Genomic DNA, 21,047 nt, shown 5'->3' with positions numbered 1-21,047 from the left:
CCAGCAAATGTCCAATGCTCCTATCATAAAATCTGTGTGGTGAGGACAAGGATAACAAAGAATGTATTGCTTTCAAAGTCCAATTACGTCCCAGCTCACATTCACATCAACTGAAGATGAAAGGAACATGAATGAGTTACTATTTTATTCATGTCTCTGTAAGACACCACATTTACTGTATGTAACTGCCTACAGTAAGAGACAACAGCAAAGAGCACTAGAAATAAATAAAAAAGGTAAATGTATTTAGCAGCAACTAACAGCACCCTGGGGTGGCCGGGACTCAAGCCCGGGCTAACCGCTTGGAGGGGAGCGACATTAACCACTGCACTACCAACATCCCAGAATGTAAATAGGTTACCTGCTGTTGACAAAGTGAATTTGTAACCCAAAACAGAGTGTTGTCATACCATAAGAAACCACATGGTGGCAGCAGTGACTTAGAATTAACTCATGTCTGGCTGTCTACTGAACACTAGCACAGAGGAATAGGGCCAATCCAATTCAAGGCATAGGCAACAGACAGCTTATTGAAAAATACTTGCTGAAAAGACACATGCACATGATATTGCAGGAGCAAGGACAATAGTATCTGTTCTACAAATCATCACCAAAAAATAGCATTTTTAATTCTTTCAACATTAAGATCGTCTGTGTTCATTTGTTTAATTTGTAACATGAAAGGAACAAAATGACCAGTAAATAAAAATAATGAACATCGAGAGAGCTCCGTTAATATGGGGTGCCGTTTGTAAAATGTCGCACGTTCTAAAACCCTGCTCAGTTTTGGTACATTTAGCATTATCATATGGGGGAAAAAGCACAACAATATTCAAATGTCACTTTTTCAAACATTTAGAGAGATATTCATGTAAGGATAATGTTTGGCAGTAACACAAAGTTGTTGAATAATATAAATGTATATGTCATCTAAATGTAAATGTTAAATATAAATGTAAATGTAATGTTAAATATAAACGTAAATGTTCAATGTTATATATAAATGTTAAATATAAATGTTAAATGTTAAATGCTAAATGTAAATTTTAAATGTAAATGTTAAATGTAAATGTAAATGTAAATGTAAATGTAAATGTAAATGTTAAATGTTTAGTCTACATGTCAGATTTGAAGACTGAACCTTACAATATTTACGGTAATTGGCTTTCATAGTTTTCACGTCACGTCAGAATTACCAGCTTGCGGGCAAGAAATACACTCCACAGCTGTCAACCACTGGAATTTATACAGGAACTGACCATCTTTCATTCAAGACTATTTAATATATCCGCTTTAAAATTGTCTGACATAGGTAGTAAAATGCCAGACAGTTGTTGCTCGGTTGGCTGTTCAAATCGGCGAGGAGACAAGCCCGGCTGTTTCCAGCTGATTGTAGACGTCTTCTGGGTCAACTTTTCTCAGGCGGGCAGTAAAGTAGCCTTATTTTTGGAGCTTGCAATAAAAGCAGTAACCCTGTTTTGGTCGCCTCATTTATCAGAATAACTACCTAAAACGGGAATAGATCAAGAAATAAAGTCAAGAAACAAAGCATCAACACGATTAAAATTGGATTACCCGGTTTCTGCTCTGAGATTGCGACAAGTACCTAAGCAAGTAGGCTAGGCTACTGTATTTTGTCATCCAACTGGTAATACTACAATGCCAGTAGAAAATACTTGGGAAGATAATTTCAGTTGTCATTCGCCAGACCAGGTGGTTGTACTTGTGTTAACCAGGAAATTGTGTCAAATGATAAAGAACAGTGTTGGGTAGGCTAAAGGCTGCTAGCTAACAGCATGTAGCTCACTAGCTGGTAGCTAGCTAAATGGCAATCATCTTTGCTCTGATAATGAAGATGTTTATTAGTTTTCACCTTCCAGGTGACATCGTTATGAACCCATCCCCTTCTGAAAATTAAATTACTATCTGTGCTTTTGGTAGGCTTTCAGTTTTTGAGGTGTGTACTAGGGGGACGGATTTTCTATTAGATAGATGTAAATATCTCCAAACTGGAGCTCAGGCAGGGACTTCTACGACGTTATAGAAATACAAATATCAGCAGGTGCAGTAAAGGGATCACAGGTTCCCAAAATGTAATTTTTTTCTAGATATCTCTGTCTGGCTATTGTGGTATGATCGGTGTTTGATGGCGATCGTAATTGAGTAGGCTGCACTGCTCGACGATGTCCACTGTTGGTCGACATCTTCGCTTTTGCCTGCAAGGACAGGTATCCCTTGTAGTGTGACTGAAAGCTATGAATTACCGTAAATATTGTAATGTTCTGTCGTCAAGTCTGACATGTAGACTGAACATTTACATTTAACATTTACATTTACATTTAACATTTACATTTAACACTTATATTTAACATTTATATATAACATCGAACATTTACGTTTATATTTAACATTTACGTTTACATTTAACATTTACATTTATATTTAACATTTACATTTAACATTTAACAATAACATTTAGATGAAAGATTTATATTATTTAACAACTTTGTGTTACTGCCAAAAATGATCGTTGGAAAAGTTATCGCATGAATTTACATGAATTTATCTCTAAATGCTTGAAAAAGTGACATTTGAATATTGTCATGCTTTTTTTTCCATATGATAATGCTAAATGTACCAAAACTGAGCAGGATTTTCGAACGTGCAACATTTTACAAACGGCGCCCCATACGTTAAACGTATCCTTGAACACTTCCAAAAGAATATCTAGTTCAACACGCACAAACTTGATGATAGTAAAGGTTTGTTGTTACATTTGAACCTGCACATTATGAGGCAAATGTTCCTTCCATTCACTCTTTTTTCAATCATGCAGGATTCGCAACATCTGATGGAGCATCGGATTCACCCTTTCAACGGTTGCCCTGTGGGTGATGTGGGGTGGTCCTTGACAGGGTTGGGAGGATTACTTTAAAAATGTATTCCGATACAATTACTGATTACCTGTTAAAAATTGTATTCAGTAACCTAATGCAAGTATCACAATATTAAAGTAATGTAACTTGATTACTTTCTGTTACTTTTGGATTTCCTCAATGCCAAATGTGCAAATGAAGACAACAGAAAAGAGACATCAATAGCCTTATCCACTGTATATTGCTGGTTTTCTCCATTTTGATGTCTGTGATGGATATTAATGCTGAAAAACATTGGTCCAACCTTGAAGACAAAGACATGTACTGCTAGAGTCATAAACTGTGCAACTCAATGGTCACATGCGTTTCATGAAGTGGTTGTGCTATCCACAAACCCCTCCTAAAAGGGCACACACCAGCTTTTTCAGATGACATACTTTCTGCATTTGTGCAGTAGTAGTGCTATATAAATAACATCTGGTGTGGGCGTCCTACTTATTACTTATTATTAGGAAATTAACTTAGTATGCTACAAATAACAAAGTGTACTATATTGTCATAGCTACAGTGCCTTGCAAAAGTGTTCACCCCTTTGGATGTTTTACCCTTTTATTGCTTTTATAAATCAGTCATGGTCAATATAAGATGGCTTTTTGGAAGAAAAAAAAAATCACAAAAAGCCCTCTCTAATGTCAAAGTGAAAACAGATTTCTACACAGTTATGTCAATTAAATAAAAATATGTAATGAAAATAAGTGATTGCATAAGTATTCACCCCCTTTAAATAGACTGACCTAATTCAACAGAGGTCCAGCCAATTGGTGATAGAAGTCTCACAATTAGTGAAATGGGGATCAGTGTGCAGTGAATGTGTCTCAAGTGATTGTAGTATAATGACACCTGTGTCTGGAAGGTCCATTCACTGGTCAGTATTCAGTAATCAGTATTCCTGGCTATTGTTGCACCATGAAGACCAAAGATCACTCCAAGCAACTCAGAGAAAAGGTTGTTGAAAAGTATGTCAGGGGAAGGATACAAAAAAATGACCAAGGCACTAAACATCCCCTGGAATTCTGTTAAATCCATCATCAAGAAATGGATGGATTATGGCACATGTGTAAATCTGCCTAGATCAGGCCGTCCTCACAAACTGAGTGACCGTGCAAGAAGGAGACTAGTAAGAGAGGCCACCAAGAGACCAATGACTACTCTGAAGGAGTTGCAAGCTTCAGCAGCTGAGATTGGAGAAACTCTGCATACAACTGTTGCCCGGGTTCTTCACCAATCAAAGCTTTATGGAAGAGAGCCACTGTTGGAGTAGGCTCTGAAATGGAAAGAAGAGGTTCTTCCAAACTTGGTTTTGGAGAAAAAACTGAGAGAGGGCCTTTAATTCACTCTCAACTTATTAGGTGAAATTATGCAAAAACAGACATGTATATTCATACTCCCCTCTTCTTCAATCTTCATATGAGGAAGTAATTGGAATAGAAGCTGAAATGGAAAGAAGAGGTTCTTCCAAACTTGGTTTTGGTCTTTCGATGTAACTGTGTATTTTGTTATGTTTATGATCTGTTCCTCTCTTTTCTTTTACAATATGTTTTCTACATTCTTTTTGTCACGTCACAGTTTCTTTTCCTTCCCTACTAATATGCCTTTCCTTTTTAACCCCTCAACAAAATTAGAATGACTAACACTCTCAGGCTGCTGAAAAAATAAATATATATATGTTTGATATAACTATTATGCTATTTACTTTTTCAGCAAGTCTGAGAGTGTGTGTGAGAGAGAGAGTGTGTGTGTGAGCATACATGCCAGTACATTTTAGTGTAAATGCCTTTTATTGTGTACATTCACTTTGAAGCTATATATATACAGTATATACTATATATTATAACAACTCTATTTTATCTCTGAAGTTAGTTGCAGCTGCATGACTTAGCAAAGAGCTCGATGTTTCCTCAATCTCACAGCATCACTCGTTGTCCCTTTCTCTCACCACATGTAGTGGTCGCAAATCACAAATACAGTGAAATTCTACCTGTTGAACATGTCATTAAATTAAAAAAATCACCGAAATCCTAAAAGTAAAGTTTTTTTTTTTTTTTTAACCATTGTAGTGCCCCATGGATACCAGGGGGACAATGAGAGGAAAGACTGGACAGCCGCGTTGTTGGATACGCCAACCACCTGATGGCACACACACAGGGGCGGTTTTTCCTACAGGCGGAATAGGCGGTCGCCTAGGGGCGCCACTCAGAGGGGAGCGCAAAAAACTGCGCCCAGCAAAAAAAAAAAAAAACAAGAATTGTGGTTTTTTTTTTTGCTGGACAGAAGTTTTTTTGCGCCCCCTTCTATATCTCCAACCAATATTTTGACATAAAAAAAAATCTAACATTAGGGTAAAATGAGCCAAAAATCGAAAACGGAAGCCTACGTCCTTGGTGTTATCAGAACATGCTTGCACAGTGAGGCGTTTGGTTAGAGTGTGTGTGTGTTCAAGAAACTTTGAAATCTTCAAAATAATGAAGAGGCAAAAGCCATCCGGGGCGCAATTTAAGAAGAAAAGAAAGGAAGAAGAAGAGAAACGTGCCAAAGAGAAAGGTAAATCCTTAAATCCTGTTCTAGCCTAGAATGAATTCCAGATAAGAAAACGTTGACGAATGCGTGAATTGCCCCCGGCACTTTAGTGGAGTTAAGAAGAAAAGATGTACCTTATCATTGAAAGTTTTCCTACTCTCTGTCACATAGTTCTTTAAGGATTTTACAGAGGCGGGTATATAAAAAATGATATGTCCATTTATTCTACATTATAAAAAAAAACACATGATTAAAATAGGGGCGCACATATAAAGCCAATAGCCAGTGCAACAACACTACACATATCTTACTCGTTGCATAGCACACCCATTAAGGAAGCCAAACACGGCAACTTGTCAACAAGTGAGGAATACTGGCAAAAATCCAAGTATGAATTGTCAACTTTAGCGAATGGATTGTACGTAATCTTGCTAGTTAGCTAACGCTAGCTAGCCAGTGACTTGTGACGTTCCTTGTTATTGCCTTTCAGTCGAAACATCAGTTCAAGTTCAGCTGTACCGCAATTTGCGTCATTTTGCGTCATAAAAAATTGAGTAATCAAATTTGGACAGCTTTAGTTTTGGTGGAGCGAGCTAGCCAGTAATTAGACATGATTAAACTATTCAAGAGCTATGCATCTTGGAATAAAAAATGTCAGGCTGTCCAAATACACCAACATGCTTAATAACTACATAATAGCTACATTTAACAAATGATGATAATACATACTTTTGTTAAATCATTTTAGATTCACTTTTAGAAGACTAAGAAAACATTATTTGCAGGCTATTGGGAAGATGACGTGGAGATGTGTGTGTCCATAAACAGTTGAACAGGGGGCGTGGCTCGAGCGTAGTCCAGCACAGGCGTGACATTTTCTCAGTGATTTGTTCTTGAATTACTGTTTGTTCATCGTCGCCATCGTTGTTGTGTTTATGTGAAAGAAATTCAGTCTTACAGGGCAAAATAGCGTTTGAAAGTTGCAATTCCGTTTTCGTGGGGGACATTTTTTTTTGTATGGGGGGGGGGGGGGGGGGGGGGGGGGCGCCAGGAGTGAAGCTCGCCTAGAGCGCCAAATGTGCTAGGGCCGCCCCTGGGTATTCCCCCTGTGTCCCGGCTGTTCACTACATCGATCGACATTCTGTGGACGTGTAAGAACAGCATTTACTGCATTGCACATTTTCCGTCAAGACGTTGAGTGAATCACCTTAAATATCGCATCCTGTTTGCACAGAATCACACCAGTCTTATCTAGGTCAACTCTAGGTAGGTGTTTTAGAAACTTATGCTAGTAGTTTTTAAGAGTTAATTAGTAAGCAACTTTGCAGTTCCCTCGACCATCCTTTTTCTATTACTCTCACTTGAAACCCAGTGTATGCAGTTTTCTTTAGATTTTTGGGAGCAAAGTTGCACTGATCAGCTATGCAAGCGTCAGAGGGAGAACAGGGAGCTCTCAGTGCAACCATCAGGTACTTGAAGACTCGCAAAGGAATGACCATGGCGGGGGAAATCGTAAGTTCATCTTGTATTACCCTCAGAGTCTTGACCATCTTGTATATACATCAGAGAAAGATAAAATGGAGACTTTGCTTTTGTAGCTTCCTGAAATTAATTGCTGGTGGCCATACAGATTGATCCAGATTACTATAAAACGCATTAAACTTCACGCTAATATGTAAAACTACTTAATTTCTCATTTTTTCTGATTGCCTATAGATACATTTAATGTGTCTTCTAAAACATAAGAGCTACTTTGTCTTAAAAGAACTGTTGGTATAGCAACAACATAATATGAGATAAACGTAGAATATTGAAATAAATGAGTGATTGTTTCTTTGAATATTCAGGTCCTTTGCTTACTTGCCATTATCTGCAAAGCTGCATCTGAGGGATGTTTCATTGGATTCCCTATTGTTGAGATGGTATTGGCCACATTTATGTTAATCATATTTTCATGGGGGCTGGATAAGAAGTTCTATGAAGTCCACTGGCTTTGGAGTGTAAGTATTGTGTTTATAATTAATAAGTTCTGTAGGGCATAGCATTTGCAGTCATTTAATGGTTGAGCATGACACACCCACAAACCTGTATTCTTTGTTTAAATCACACTCCTGGGTAAGATGGTGAGTCTGTTTTTTCCTAATTTAATAACCTTTCTGCAATTTTCAGGACTTTTTCAGAGCCATGATTGCATCCCCACTCTTGTTGATCACATCGATGGTCTGTTTTGCCCATACATATGGTAACTCTACAGCAATAATGGCAGAGGTGAGAGGTCATACTTTTCTGACAGTGGCATAGCACACATAAATTCTGTTTTTGTAAAATAAACTCTAAGAATGACACTGATACTAAGAGAAGAATCCATAGTTCAGTTATACATTTTTAAAGAAAGAACTCAAGTTTGTTGGTAGTTAAAAGTTAAGCTGTGTTGCATTGTTGATATTAAAAAGTGTTTTTCAGTTTTTTTTTTAATCCAATGCACCATTGATGTCATTTTTCTCTCAGATCTTTGCTCTAGGTGCTGGAGTTTTGTTTGGTTATTAGGGTTTTCTATCGTTAAGGACAGAAAAATAGCTAACACCGACCAGACGACATCAGGACAAAATGGTGTTGGAGCACAACAAAATGGTGTTGGCAAAATAATCATTGCCTAGGTAGCTTAGATTTCTACAGTCTACACTTTTCTTTTGTCAAATGGTTGCTATGTAATGGACACTAATAATCCATGCAGTGTAAGTCTTCCAGTCATGCAATGGAAATGAGGATGTTTAAACGAAACATTAGGATATCTTGCCATTGTTGACCATCTGATGTTTGTCATTACAGAGAGGTAACTGGAGCTGTGACCTTGATGGAGTCTCAGCTAATCACAGACAATGTGATTCGGCATTTTGAAGGAGACTATTTTTATTTAAAAGAGCTTGTTTCCTTGGCAGGCATCATACAGCAATGTGGTAGGTTTTTGTGAAGGCGACTGCTTTTGTTTCTGTTATCTGTATGAAGTTAGAATTTCAGGTGAAGGGTGAAAATGTAGCATCTGTTGAAACCACACTGAATACACAGTAAATATACTGTTCCATTAAAATGTATTTATATGTTTACATTTAGCAGACGCTTTTATCCAAAGCGACTTACATATGTGCGACTTACAATGTATACACATTTTACATTTACACTGATGGCACACTGCACATCAGGAGCAATTAGGGGTTCAGTGTCTTGCTCAAGGACGCTTCGACAGGGAATCGAACTAGCAACCTTCTGATTACTAAACGACTTCTCTACCACTGTACCACTGTATATATGTCTACCTAGCACCTTTCTTTATTTCTGCATAGGTGGCTTATAGCTACAGTATATGTTACTGTACAATATCACCACTATCCCTCTCAGAGCAAAGGCTTAAAGGGAATCCAAACTACAGTATTTCCTTGCAGACCACTTTACAGGAAGTAAAGTGTGACATAGAATGACAAATTAAGCACAATTGGCCATGCTGTGGAGAGCTCCTTTCATTTCTATTTCCCTCTTACGTAAACATGCTTCACAGATCAGTTTATGGCACATTCCAAGATCCAACACTTGCAAGAAGGTCAAGAAATAAAGTATGGCAGTGCTCAGTAGTCAGATTAAATGGAACACGCTGTACAACACAGAGAGGAAGTGTTTCTACTCTGTTACTGTTACTTATTACTCAGTATGTCAGCCAGAGGGCACCCTAGTGCACAAGGAACATACAGAAGGCTTACGTGTGCAGAGGACATGATTACACCAGGGCACTGAGAAAGCCACGAAAGATCAAGTACTCTTCTCTCAAACAGTGCATCTGACTGCAGCCTTGTAGATCCTCCCAACCTTCTGATAAATTAGAGTTAGGTAAAACTCTCTATGCCCTAGTTTGCATTTGTCTAGCATGTGTATACAATTGAGGAACACGAATGACAAGGAACAGTATGGTTCTGAGGAAAATTATGTGCTTTATATAGTATTTCCTCTTACCTGCAGTGTTCCTGTTCCTATTCCCTCACAGTCACTTTTATGTTCTCCCATAAACCCTTGAATCCGGTTGATTTCACTGTGTACTTCAGTGGCATTTGCCTTTTCCAGTACACTTTGTTGCATAGAGGCACGGTTGTTATTGTAGTAAGATTTACTTATTATAATCTTAACAATAAGCTTAAAAATGTTTAAAAGGCTAAGAATAATATTCCTGCAATGGGATTTTTCACCAACTCAGGCTGTATTTACATTTAAAATAAAGCATAATATGTGTGGGTGTGAGTGTGAATAAATGATTAAAGAATTAACATGTTAAACTTTAAAAGTGCTAAACTTAATTGGATAGTAGAATGCGGTAGAGTAGTATATATTATCCAGGAAAAACAATTCACCTGGCAACATTAAATCATGTTATCACCTGTAATATTATCAAGCATTCTAAGATATATGTTTAGATCTTAATTAAGGCATGGTACATAAGTATGTGTGTGAGAGAGAGAGTTACAAAATGGATGATGGAGAACAAGACTGCAGAAAATTAAGAAGAAATCAATACCCATGAGGCCACATTGCTGCTGGGAACGAGGGCTCAGTGAGGGTGGCATTCATGCAGAAGTGAGGTGAGATTCTGGTCAATTTACACCACTGTGTGCAGAATGGTGTAACAGACTGAACTAGCCAGCTAGTAGACTATCCAGTCACTTGTCTTTATATCAGAACTGACATTCAAGTCCAATATTCAATATCTAAAATACAAGGAAGAACAAATAAGCCTTAGAAGGCCCTCCAAGTTCATCTTTTTTAGCAAATTAAACAACCAATAGAGCATGGATCCACGCCAAAGTAAACCACTTTTTTCCACCACTGACTGGATCAGATTTGAAAACACTCAATCAAGGTCATTGGCATGGCGGTAGTCAGTAATGGCCTCACTTGGTTGCAGCACACTCACACTCACTCCTGTTCCTAAATTGCACATTTCCTGCCTTTCATCATCCACACAAGCAGGGGATAATATGAGCCTTTTTTATTTCGTTATTCATAACTACATGACATTTTTAGTAAACAATTGTATTGTTTTGTCACTCATGATATATCCAGATTAGTCTAATTAAAATGTATTTGGAAAATATGTATTACAGTTGCAAACATTTTCTACTTCTTCTTCTCCCTGTCTTTCAGCCATGTCCAAAACAAGGTTGCAACTCTACCTAATCCCCTCAAATAACATCATTTCAGAGAGATTTAGAAATATGGCAAAACAATAAACATATTGAAGACATCTGCTGAGATAGGTGCTAATTATACTGTAGCTAAATCAGAGTTCACTAGCTAGTTATAGCTGGCTGAGCTACTGAGTAGGCTAGCATACCCACAGGACCAATGAACTGGCATGATAAAAGAGAGCCACGACATCTATAATTAACTTGTAATAATTAAACCATTTCGTTTCTTTTACTTTTTTAAACTTCGTGTGCTATACCTTTATATCCAGCAGCTGATTATGGTAGTTTTCACCAGCTTGGGTCGGACAGTCGCTCCCAGTCTGTTTACTAGACGTTATCACCGTCTGTCTGCACGCTCGGGAAGCTCGCTCACTCACAACCAAACAGAGCCCTGTGCTTGACACCACAGTCTCAAACAAGCGGGATTCCTGTGCTACTCGAGACTTTTTTATTTCTAACTCTAAAAATTTAACAAAATAAGTTCACTAAATCAGTTAGGTGTGAATTTGACTATCTCAAAATCAAATAAATATATATATATTTGTTTTTGGGGGGGCTAAAGAAACTTTTGGGGGTTCTCCAGCATGGTTAATTCACTCTCAACTGTACTAGTTGAAATTATGCAACAACAGACCTCCTCCAGGCACCACCAAATAGTCTCCATATGAGGTTAGAGTAAAAGCTGAAATAGAAAGAAGAGGTTCTTCCAAACTTGGTTTTGGTCTTTCGATGTAACTGTGTATTTCGTTATGTTCATTATCTGTTCCTCTCTTTTCTTACGATGTGTTTCTACATTCTTTGTTTCACGTCACAGTTTTCTTCCCTACTGATAACCACAGCCCTTCCTTTTCAACCCCACCACCAAAAATTAGAATGACTAGAATTTACTATTAAGATTGTCAAATAACATTCCCAATTAAAACAAAGACTACGAAATAGTATAAAAAGTTAGTGACACAGCTGAACATATGTCTTGCTAACTGTCTGCTTCAGCATGATGGAATTAAAGATAAAGAAAGAAGACTAGAATTATTTTGTGTCTCAAGCACTCCAACCAAAGGTAAAAGTATTTCATTGTCAAATGAGAGAGAATTATCAGACAACAATAGCACAATGTCATGTAAATGGAAGAGGTCAAATCAAATCAATTTTGATCAAATTACACCAGTCAGTAGTTGGCACATCAGCTGAACATCCATATGCATTCTTAACCATCATGTAAGCAATACATTTGCTATATGCAGACAATCCAAAAGACTAAGGTATGTTGTGGTCATGAACAATACACTGGTTGTATCAAGAAGAAGAAGAAGAAGAAGAAGATACTAGAAGAAACGTATGAGTAAGCATGTATGTGGACATCGTGAACAGAACATTTGCGTATAAAAGATTACACGGTGCTACTTTCCTCATAGGTGGTCTTGTCTGGGCCTGGTCAAAACAAACACAAACATGAAAGAATTATTATCACAGTTAAATTCCAGTTTATGATGTCAGCTAAACAGGAACAAAAAAAAACATCATTTTACAGTTTCCATTTAAGTGATTTGAGATATTGTGTCAAGTGATCACATATGACCTTTAAAAGGGCACTTCCTAAAAACGTTGTAAATAACAAACAAACCTAATGACTCAAAAACACAATGAATTACCTAGGGTTATCAACTACCAAATTTCTTGGTCCAAAGTGATATTGTAGTACAAATAAAGTACTACATCCTGTGGTCATTTACCTGCTTGTTTTCCTCTCAAGGTTAGCACGATAACCACCAAAGTCATGGCAATGAGAAAAAGGCCCATGAATCCTGCAAAAAGCTGATATGACAGAGACACTGAAGGCGTTTGTGGCTCTGAATCTGTGAATGTAGAATTAAAACGAATGGAAGAGTTGAAATATCAAAGCCATCAATCAGTGCTGAATCCAAAATCTATAATGACTGTGAAAATGGCCATAGTCTGCCAACCCACGATTTGGAATGTATGCTTGTTGGAATGGGCATTGCAGAGGGAAAAAAACACGGCACAGAGATGGTGGCTTTCTTACAAAAATATAACTATTTATTTACATGGGTGATGCGACATCCACCCCAAAACAGATTTTTACAAAACGAACAAAACAATAAGCGTGGGGTAATGGTGGCCTGTTCTCTGGTGCAGTATAGGTGGAGGTGTATGGACTGCTACGGTCTCCTGGCGCTAGAACTAAAATACAGTGTTACAGGTATGTTGCTGCAACGGGTGGGTACATAATTACGTAAAATCTCTGCATTTGTTAAAGTTTGACCTTTTGTTACAGAGGCTTGTTGGCTGCTGCTTTGCTGGGTTTGTCTGCTACCATCCTGTGCTGCGTTCTCACTACGTGACGCTGCTTTATTGTGGGCTGCTTGTTACACTGCTTGGCTTCACTGCTTGGTTTCACTGCTTGACTGTCACCGTCTGTTTAATCCAACAGAGCTACCCGACGAACTAAACATCCGACATGCTCCAGGCAGGCGGTATGGTGTAGTTGTGGCGTGTCTGCGGTGCGTTCTGTGTATTGTATGCTTGTGGTGTGTAAGTGCGTGTGCGATATCGACCATAATTAAACTTTTGCATTCTTATAATTATATGATTCACTGTACTGTTTGACTAACCACACTGTCAGAGTAATTTTAGTTTATTTATTTTTGTTGTGGTGTTATCCCAGAGTGATAAGTGTGCTAGGGCCTTGCTGAGTTGTCCTGCCATTAGTATTATAGTTTTGATGTTTGGTTTTACACCCAAGGATTGTGTTTGGTGATTTGATTTGGCAGCACTGATTTATTTATCATTTGATTTTGGGTTGTATCATAGCATTTGCTGTGCTTGTGTGTTTTTGTTTCTGTTTTCTCTTTTTGTTAGGTTAACTCAGTAGGCCATGGATGCTTAGCTCCTGGAAGGTCTGCACATCAAAGCCCTCTTATCAGTACCAGTGCATGTGTAACTGTCCTTTTCCTTTTAAACTTTGCTCAAATAAAACCATATGCTTTTGTGGAAACTCATCTGTCAGTCATTCGGTTGACTGGCCTGTACATGACTAGTGAAGCCATAGCTTGGCTTGAAGTGGGGCTGCACAGGTCTGTAGAGCAGGCTGGTGAGAGGCCTAACCACTGTGCAGTCGGCCCACCACATATGGTTTGATTTTGGGTTGGATCCTCTAATTTGTTGTGTTTGTGTGTTTTCTTTTGGTGGTTGAACTCAGCAGGCCATAAATGCTTAGCCCCTTGAAGGCCTGTACATCAAAGCAATTCTACTAGTGTCAGTACATCTGTGAATGTTGTCCTTTTTCTTTACACTTTGATTTAAAATAAACCATATGCATTTGGGGAATCGTACATCTGTGTCTGTCATTCAGTTGACTGGCCTGTGCTTTCCACCACAAGAAGAAGAAAAAAAGTACAAGAGGGAATTGAAAGAGGAAGTACTCTGAACACATGCGAGAGACAGAGGATTAAGCATTTTCCTACAGAGCGAATGCAGACTTTTTCCTTGTGTTTTTTTATATAAAAAGTGACATTATGCAGATTCATATAGTTTTCAAGGTAGGTTTTGTAGACTGGTAGTTCCTGAATCCATTTTGATACATGCTCATGTGAATACATGAAACCTGGTATTCCCCCTGTGTCCCGGCTGATCACTACATCGATCGACATTCTGTGGACGTGTAAGAACAGCATTTACTGCATTGCACATTTTCCGTCAAGACGTTGAGTGAGTCACCTTAAATATCGCATCCTGTTTGCACAGAATCACACCAGTCTTATCTAGGTCAACTCTAGGAAGGTGTTTTAGAAACTTATGCTAGTAGTTTTTAAGAGTTAATTAGTAAGCAACTTTGCAGTTCCCTCGACCATCCTTTTTCTATTACTCTCACTTGAAACCCAGTGTATGTAGTTTTCTTTAGATTTTTGGGAGCAAAGTTGCACTGATCAGCTATGCAAGCGTCAGAGGGAGAACAGGGAGCTCTCAGTGCAACCATCAGATACTTGAAGACTCGCAAAGGAATGACCATGGCGGGGGAAATCGTAAGTTCATCTTGTATTACCCTCAGAGCCATGACCATCTTGTATATGCATCAGAGAAAGACAAAATGGAGACTTTGCTTTAGCTTCCTGAAATTAATTGCTGGTGGCCATACAGACTGATAGATACAGATTTCTATAAAATGCATTATACTACTTATGATTGCCTATAGATACATTTAATGTGTCTTCTAAAACATAACAGCTACTTTGTCTTAAAAGAGCTGTTGGTATAGCAACAACATAATGATAGAATATTGAAATAAATGAGTGACTGTTTCTTTGAATATTCAGGTCCTTTGCTTCCTTGCCATTATCTGCAAAGCTGCATCTATGGGATGTTTCATTGTATCCCCTATTGTTGAGATGGTATGGGCCACATTTATGTTAATCATATTTTCATGGGGGTTGGATAAGAAGTTCTATGAAGTCCACTGGCTTTGGAGTGTAAGTATTGTGTTCATAATTAATAAGTTCTGTAGGGCATAGCATTTCCAGTCATTTAATGTTTAGCATGACACACCCACAAACCTGTATTCTTTGTTTAAATCACACTCTTGGGTAAGATGGTCAGTCTGTTTTTTTTCCTAATTTAATAACCTTTCTGCAATTTTCAGGACTTTTTCAGAGCCATGATTGCATCCCCACTCTTGTTGATCACATCGATGGTCTGTTTTGCCCATACATATGGTGACTCTACAGCAATAATGGCAGAGGTGAGAGGTCATACTTTTCTGACAGTGGCATAGCACACATAAATTCAGTTTTTGTAAAATAAACTCTAAGAATGACACTGATACTAAGAGAAGAATTCATAGTTCAGTTATACATTTTTAAAGAAAGAACTCAAGTTTGTTGGTAGTTAAAAGTTAAGCTGTGTTGCATTGTTGATATTAAAAAGTGTTTTTCTGTTTTTTTTTTAATCCAATGCACCATTGATATGTCATTTTTCTCTCAGATCTTTGCTCTAGGTGCTGGAGTTTTATTTGGTTATGATGCCCTCTTAGGGTTTTCTATCGTTAAGGGCAGAAAAATAGCTAACACCGACCAGACGACTTCAGGACAAAATGGTGTTGGAGCACAACAAAATGGTGTTGGCGAAATAATCATTGCCTAGGTAGCTTAGATTTCTACAGTCTACACTTTTCTTTTGTCAAATGGTTGCTATGTAATGGACACTAATAATCCATGCAGTGTAAGTCTTCCAGTCATGCAATGGAAATGAGGATGTTTAAACGAAACATTAGGATATCATGCCATTGTTGACCATCTGATGTTTGTCATTACAGAGGTCACTGGAGCTGTGACTTGATGGAGTCTCAGCCAATCAAAACGAATGTGATTCAGCATTTTAAAGGAGACTATTTTTATTCAAAAGAGCTTGTTTCCTTGGCAGGCAGCATGCTGTTGAATGTGCCACAGAGAAATGGACCCGTCACCCAAAGAATCAATCCTAATGCATTTCAGGCTTAGGCCATGTTTTGATAAACCTATAAAAATGTATGTTTGCTGAAACTGCTTGAAGAGTAAAATAATAGAATCAAGAAACATGTGTTTGAGTGTGCTACAAAGTGCTTGAGTGTCTTTTGAAATGTGCAAGGCAGAGAAAACAGGAAGTCCTGAGTGTCAGTCATGAAATGTGTAAAAGTAGAGATAACAAACAAGAAGGACAGAGGTGAACAAATGCATGTTGAAGGAGGACATGTATGTTTTAAGAAAGACTCTAGCAACCAATAGAGAAATAGCTTACCTAATTTGGGAGAAACTGTAGCACACAAGGCTACAAAAAAGTATAAGAAGGGAGTACGCAAGTGGCTCGCTCTCTTACTTCGCTGGACTGAGACTGAGTTAGGTGAGATTCTGGTCAATTTACACCACTGTGGGCAGAATGGTGTAACAGACTGAACTAGCCAGCTAGTAGGCTATCCAGTCACTTGTCTTTATATCAGAACTGTCATTCAAGTCCAATATTCAATATCTAACATACAAGGAAGAACAACAACCCCTTACAAGGCCCTCCAAGTTCATCTTTTTAGCAAATTAAACAACCCATAGAGCATGCATCCATGCCAAAGTAAACCACTTTTTGCCACCACTGACATATTTTTACTCTTTATCATGGAATAAACTAAGAACGCATCATAACCAAACAAGCATCCTGCACACAATCCAAAAACCTGAAAGACAATGGAATGTGAATGAGTATGATCAACATCAATTTCACACAATTTCGTCATTCAACCATGTCCAAAGTCCTGATGCAGACGCATGTTGTGTTTGACTGAGAGGCTCAACAGCACATCGCTTCCATCTGTTCTCCATTACTGCACAATTTCATGAAAGTTCACCCGCAAAAATAAGACTAGCTCTTGAAATAAATCTAAAAAGCTGATTTTGGTCTATTTAAAGAGCAACACCTCACTTTTCAAGGACACTAGAGCTACCAGAAAAGTCTTTCCATCACCCCTCACTTGGACCAGCTGACAGCCCTCACCTCTCCTGTTATGAGTGCCGCTGATTTGGCAATCAGGTGGATGAAACAGTTGGCTGAGGTGATCAACAGTATTACTGACCGAGTCACAGCTCTGAGGAGGTCCTGAAAGGCAAACAAACATTCTGACACTGAAATAGATACACTTTTCCTTTTGAAGGCCTTTTGAGGACCTGACCCAGGGACCTGACTTAAATTAATGTGTATGGATCTGTAAATAAACCTTTAAACCACAACTATGTGGCCATTTGCAAGTGGTAAAGTACTATTTGCTCTTAAAAGACTTACATAAAAAAGCCAGTGGACATGAAAGGAAGTCTTCTCCAATCCCCTTGTAAAGATGATCAGCATGAAAATGCCCAAAACTATCTCAGCAAGGGGTACAATGATGTAACAACCCACATTGACAGGTACAGTTTTGCAAATGATGGAAAATAAGCAAAGAACCTGAATATTTAAAGAAAAATAATTATTGTATTAGCATCCCATGACAGTTCAATGCAATGTTAAGGATCAAAGTTGTATGGCTTCTTTAGAAAAAAAAAACTCACTGTGAGCAATCTGACTGTCAGTGCTTAAGTTAATTACCCATGGTAAAGTTTTCCATAAAGTACTGCTGTTCCCTGTTTGTTTGTTTTTTACCTCTTCAGAGTTTGAAGGATTGTTGGACTGACTGTTTCGCCTGCCATAGTCATTCCTTTGCATGTCTTCAAGTAGTCAATGGACATATCCACTCTTCCCTCTGGCTCAGCTATCATCAGTCAGTACAACTTTGCTGTCACAGACTCAACTAAAGAAAAAGGACAAGGAATCTCTCAGTTACAATAACAGGGTTTTTACATTGCACAACCGTCGGAGAACCATAAAGGTTCTCAAGTCCGTTGATGCAACTCAGTGGCCACGCAGTAACGCATTCGCAGAAGCATATATCGACCTTAAGGAGCAATAGCTGAGAGCAAGCTACAGAGTTTACGACTGCGTTACAGACGGACGGACAGACTGCTTTGACAGACTCGTGAACATTTATGGTTCTCCGACGGTTGTGGGTGTTGCAAAGCAATTAAAAAAAAAAGATGGCAGACCAAACTCCGTAGATGGTCGTATTTGTACAATAAAGTTGTTTGTTTGACTTTTTTTGGCTTAGATTTAAGTTACTGAGTTACTGAGAAATAGACACTGTGCAATGTAAAAACCCCGTTATTGTAACTGAAAAATATGTCTGAGGGGATTTGCGAGGTGTCTGAGCCAGCTATCTAATGTTAGCATGCCACTGCCCACAAGGTAAACAGTGATGGGTTGTACTCATCACAGCCCTGCGGCTTGCAAAGAATGGATCTTATGTAAAATCACAAGATACTTTGAGTTCATATGTAGATGTTTAGTTGTGTATTTCTCATCTTCCAGCCCCATGCCCTTCCCAGGGTAAGCAATCCTGTCCTGCAACCAGATAAGGGTCCAAATGAGCCAGATGACGACAGACTCTAGTAAGAGGTATTGTAGCCTCTTGCTTTTTCTGAGAGCAACACTCTCCAGTGTGACATGAGGAAGTCCAGAAACACATCATGAAAAGGCCTTGCTGGTAGGTTATTTCAATCAGTGATGATTTAAATCCTTTGTATGTGTAGCAGGACGGATTTAAGCTGACGTCACTGCGCCGTCTGTTAACTTCTCCCTGTCTGTCTAATTTGCCAGTAATTAGGTGGCACTCTTTCAGTCTGTAGGGGAGAGCGGGGTAATGTGGGACACCGAGTAATGTGAGACACCCCCTGTATCTAGGCAACGGAACACATTTGTGGTTATGTGACCATTATGTTTTCAAGCCCCTCCCATTCCCCCCTTGCCATGAAGGAGAGGTTAGTGCTGGTGCTGTGGAAAATATGTTTTTTCACAAAAATGTGTTTTTTGCATGTAAAAGTAAATGTTCTCGATGTGAACTTAATCAACTGTTGTTTTAAAGCAAATTGATTCCGGTAGAAAAACTTATATCAAACATGTTGATGAACTTCCAACATATAAAACCATGTGATTGATGCTAGTGAAGATTAGCCTGAATTGCTAAGAGGTGTTGTTTTTTCTAAAAAAGTGGCTGTGGGGTAAAGTGAGACAAATGCTGTGGGGTAAAGTGAGACACTGTGGAGAGAGATCTAACCCTGGCAAAACAGTCCCTATCTACCAGATTGCAGGACTTGTGAATGAGGCATTCTTGTCAGCAGTGACACCACGGAATATCACTTCTGGATTCAAGTCCACTGGGATTTTCCCATATAACCGAGATATTTTCCCTGAGCTAGCGTTTGCACCATCCATGGTGTCAGACCGGCCAAATCCTGAGCTGCAGCCTGCATCCACTGGTCCATCCACTTCAGATGATCCAAGTAGTCCATCCACTTCAGATGATCCTGTAAGGTTTGTGTTCTGTCCGTGTCTAATTTCTGTGTTTGTCTCCCTTGTGTGGTCGCATGTCTAGTCCTCGTGCTTCCTTGTTCCCGCCATGTGCTTTCCCTGTGTTTGTTTGTCTGTGCCATGTGCCCTCTTGTTGTTGTCCGTGTCTCCACCCCTCACCTGTTCCCAATCTCCCGGGTTGTGTGTATCATTGGTTTCACCTGTGTCCTGTTGGTTCCCCTTGTTTAGTCCACCTGTGTCTTTGTCTGCCCCGCCTTGATTGTTCTCACCTGTCCCTCGTTATCTGTTGCCTGTGTGTATATATAGTCCTTGTTTTCTTGTTCCTCGTGTTGTCGTCGTAAATTGTGTTTGATGGTATGTTCCTTGTTTTTCCACTGCTCCTCGTGTGTTCCTAGCGTTTAGCGCTTCTGCCTTGTTCTAGTGATTACTCGTGCTTCTGACCTCTGCCTGCCCTACAACTATTCTCCTGCCTATTCCTTGTTTGGATTTGTTTGCCTACTTTTGGACTGCCTACCCGTGTACCGAACCCTGCTAGTAAACGTTTATTCTTCTGAATCTACCCCTGTGCTGAGTCGTGCGATTGAGTTCTGCACAACACCCACCATTCGTAACAGTACGACGACACCAAAGATGGACTCAGCCGACTCAGACTCAGTGCTCAGACTCAGTTTGAGCAAACAAGCCTCCTCTCTCTGCCTCGTGACAAGGGGATAGAGGAGCAGGGAGAAGTTCCCTGAAGTCCCTGAACCTGCTGTTGGGACCAATTCGAGCAGCTCCTGGATCGTTGGGATTCCCTCGGCTGCACCTCCCTCTCCAGCTCCGGTTCCATGCCGCCTGGATTCCGGCTCCAGGGTTTCAGCTTCACTCACCAATACTGCTCTGGCTTCAGCTCCGACTCCACGTCTCCTGCCTCCCGCCGTCAGGACAGCCGCAGTCGCCCTAGGAAGAGCTTCTGACGCTGTCAACCTCGAAGCAGCCTCTACCAATGCCACCATCAAAGCGGTCTCTGACGCCGTCAACGCAGCCTTTGGAGCTTCCACCCTTGAAGCAAGCTCCGCCGCCCTCGAAGCTGCCTTTGTAGCATTGGAAAGATTTTCTGTCACACCCAAAGAAGCCTCTGGCGCTGCCTTGCTCGATGCAGCTTCTGCTGCCATCGATGCAGCCTCTGCCACCTCTCGAAGCAGCCTCTGACGCTGCCGCCTCCGAGGTCGTCGCTGCTGCCCAGATGTAGCCTCCGTCGCTACCACTCCCAAAGCAGCCTCTGCCTCCCCCGAAGCAGCCTCTGACGCTGCCGCCCCAGAAGCAGCCTCTGACGCTGCCGCCCCTGAAGTAGCCTCCGTTGCTACCGCCCCAGAAGCAGCCTGACGCTGCCGCCTCCGAGGTCGTCGCTGCTGCCCCAGATGTAGCCTCCGTCGCTACCACTCCCAAAGCA

The 21,047-nt window shown here is 39.7% G+C and overlaps 1 protein-coding gene across 7 annotated transcripts; it reads left to right on the top strand.

Moving 5' to 3' along the window:
* The first annotated feature begins 6,514 nt into the window (after positions 1 to 6,514).
* LOC116220302 (proteolipid protein 2-like) lies at positions 6,515 to 16,767 on the top strand. Of its 7 annotated transcripts, XR_004163557.2 has the most exons (7): positions 6,658 to 6,965; positions 7,301 to 7,453; positions 7,623 to 7,721; positions 7,962 to 8,110; positions 8,283 to 8,410; positions 8,795 to 10,075; positions 16,574 to 16,767. XR_004163557.2 is itself a non-coding variant. In XM_042707633.1 (5 exons), exons 2-5 carry the CDS (start codon positions 6,876 to 6,878, stop codon positions 15,836 to 15,838), a joined length of 501 nt encoding a protein of 166 aa, XP_042563567.1. In that variant the 5' UTR covers positions 6,515 to 6,651; positions 6,835 to 6,875; the 3' UTR covers positions 15,839 to 15,957. The 7 variants fall into 7 exon arrangements, 2 of the variants coding, with proteins under 2 accessions (XP_042563567.1, XP_042563566.1); XM_042707633.1 differs by lacking the exons at positions 7,962 to 8,110; positions 8,283 to 8,410; positions 8,795 to 10,075; positions 16,574 to 16,767 and adding exons at positions 6,515 to 6,651; positions 15,680 to 15,957 and having other exon boundaries at positions 6,835 to 6,965; XM_042707632.1 differs by lacking the exons at positions 7,962 to 8,110; positions 8,283 to 8,410; positions 8,795 to 10,075; positions 16,574 to 16,767 and adding an exon at positions 15,680 to 15,957 and having other exon boundaries at positions 6,639 to 6,719; positions 6,835 to 6,965.
* The last annotated feature ends 4,280 nt before the right edge of the window (positions 16,768 to 21,047 follow it).

The sequence above is a fragment of the Clupea harengus genome, chromosome 4 (assembly GCF_900700415.2).
Source record: "Clupea harengus chromosome 4, Ch_v2.0.2, whole genome shotgun sequence".
Lineage (NCBI taxonomy): Eukaryota > Metazoa > Chordata > Actinopteri > Clupeiformes > Clupeidae > Clupea > Clupea harengus.
The sequence above is the reverse complement of the archived record's forward strand: the minus strand, read 5'-3'. Positions and strand labels throughout refer to the sequence as shown.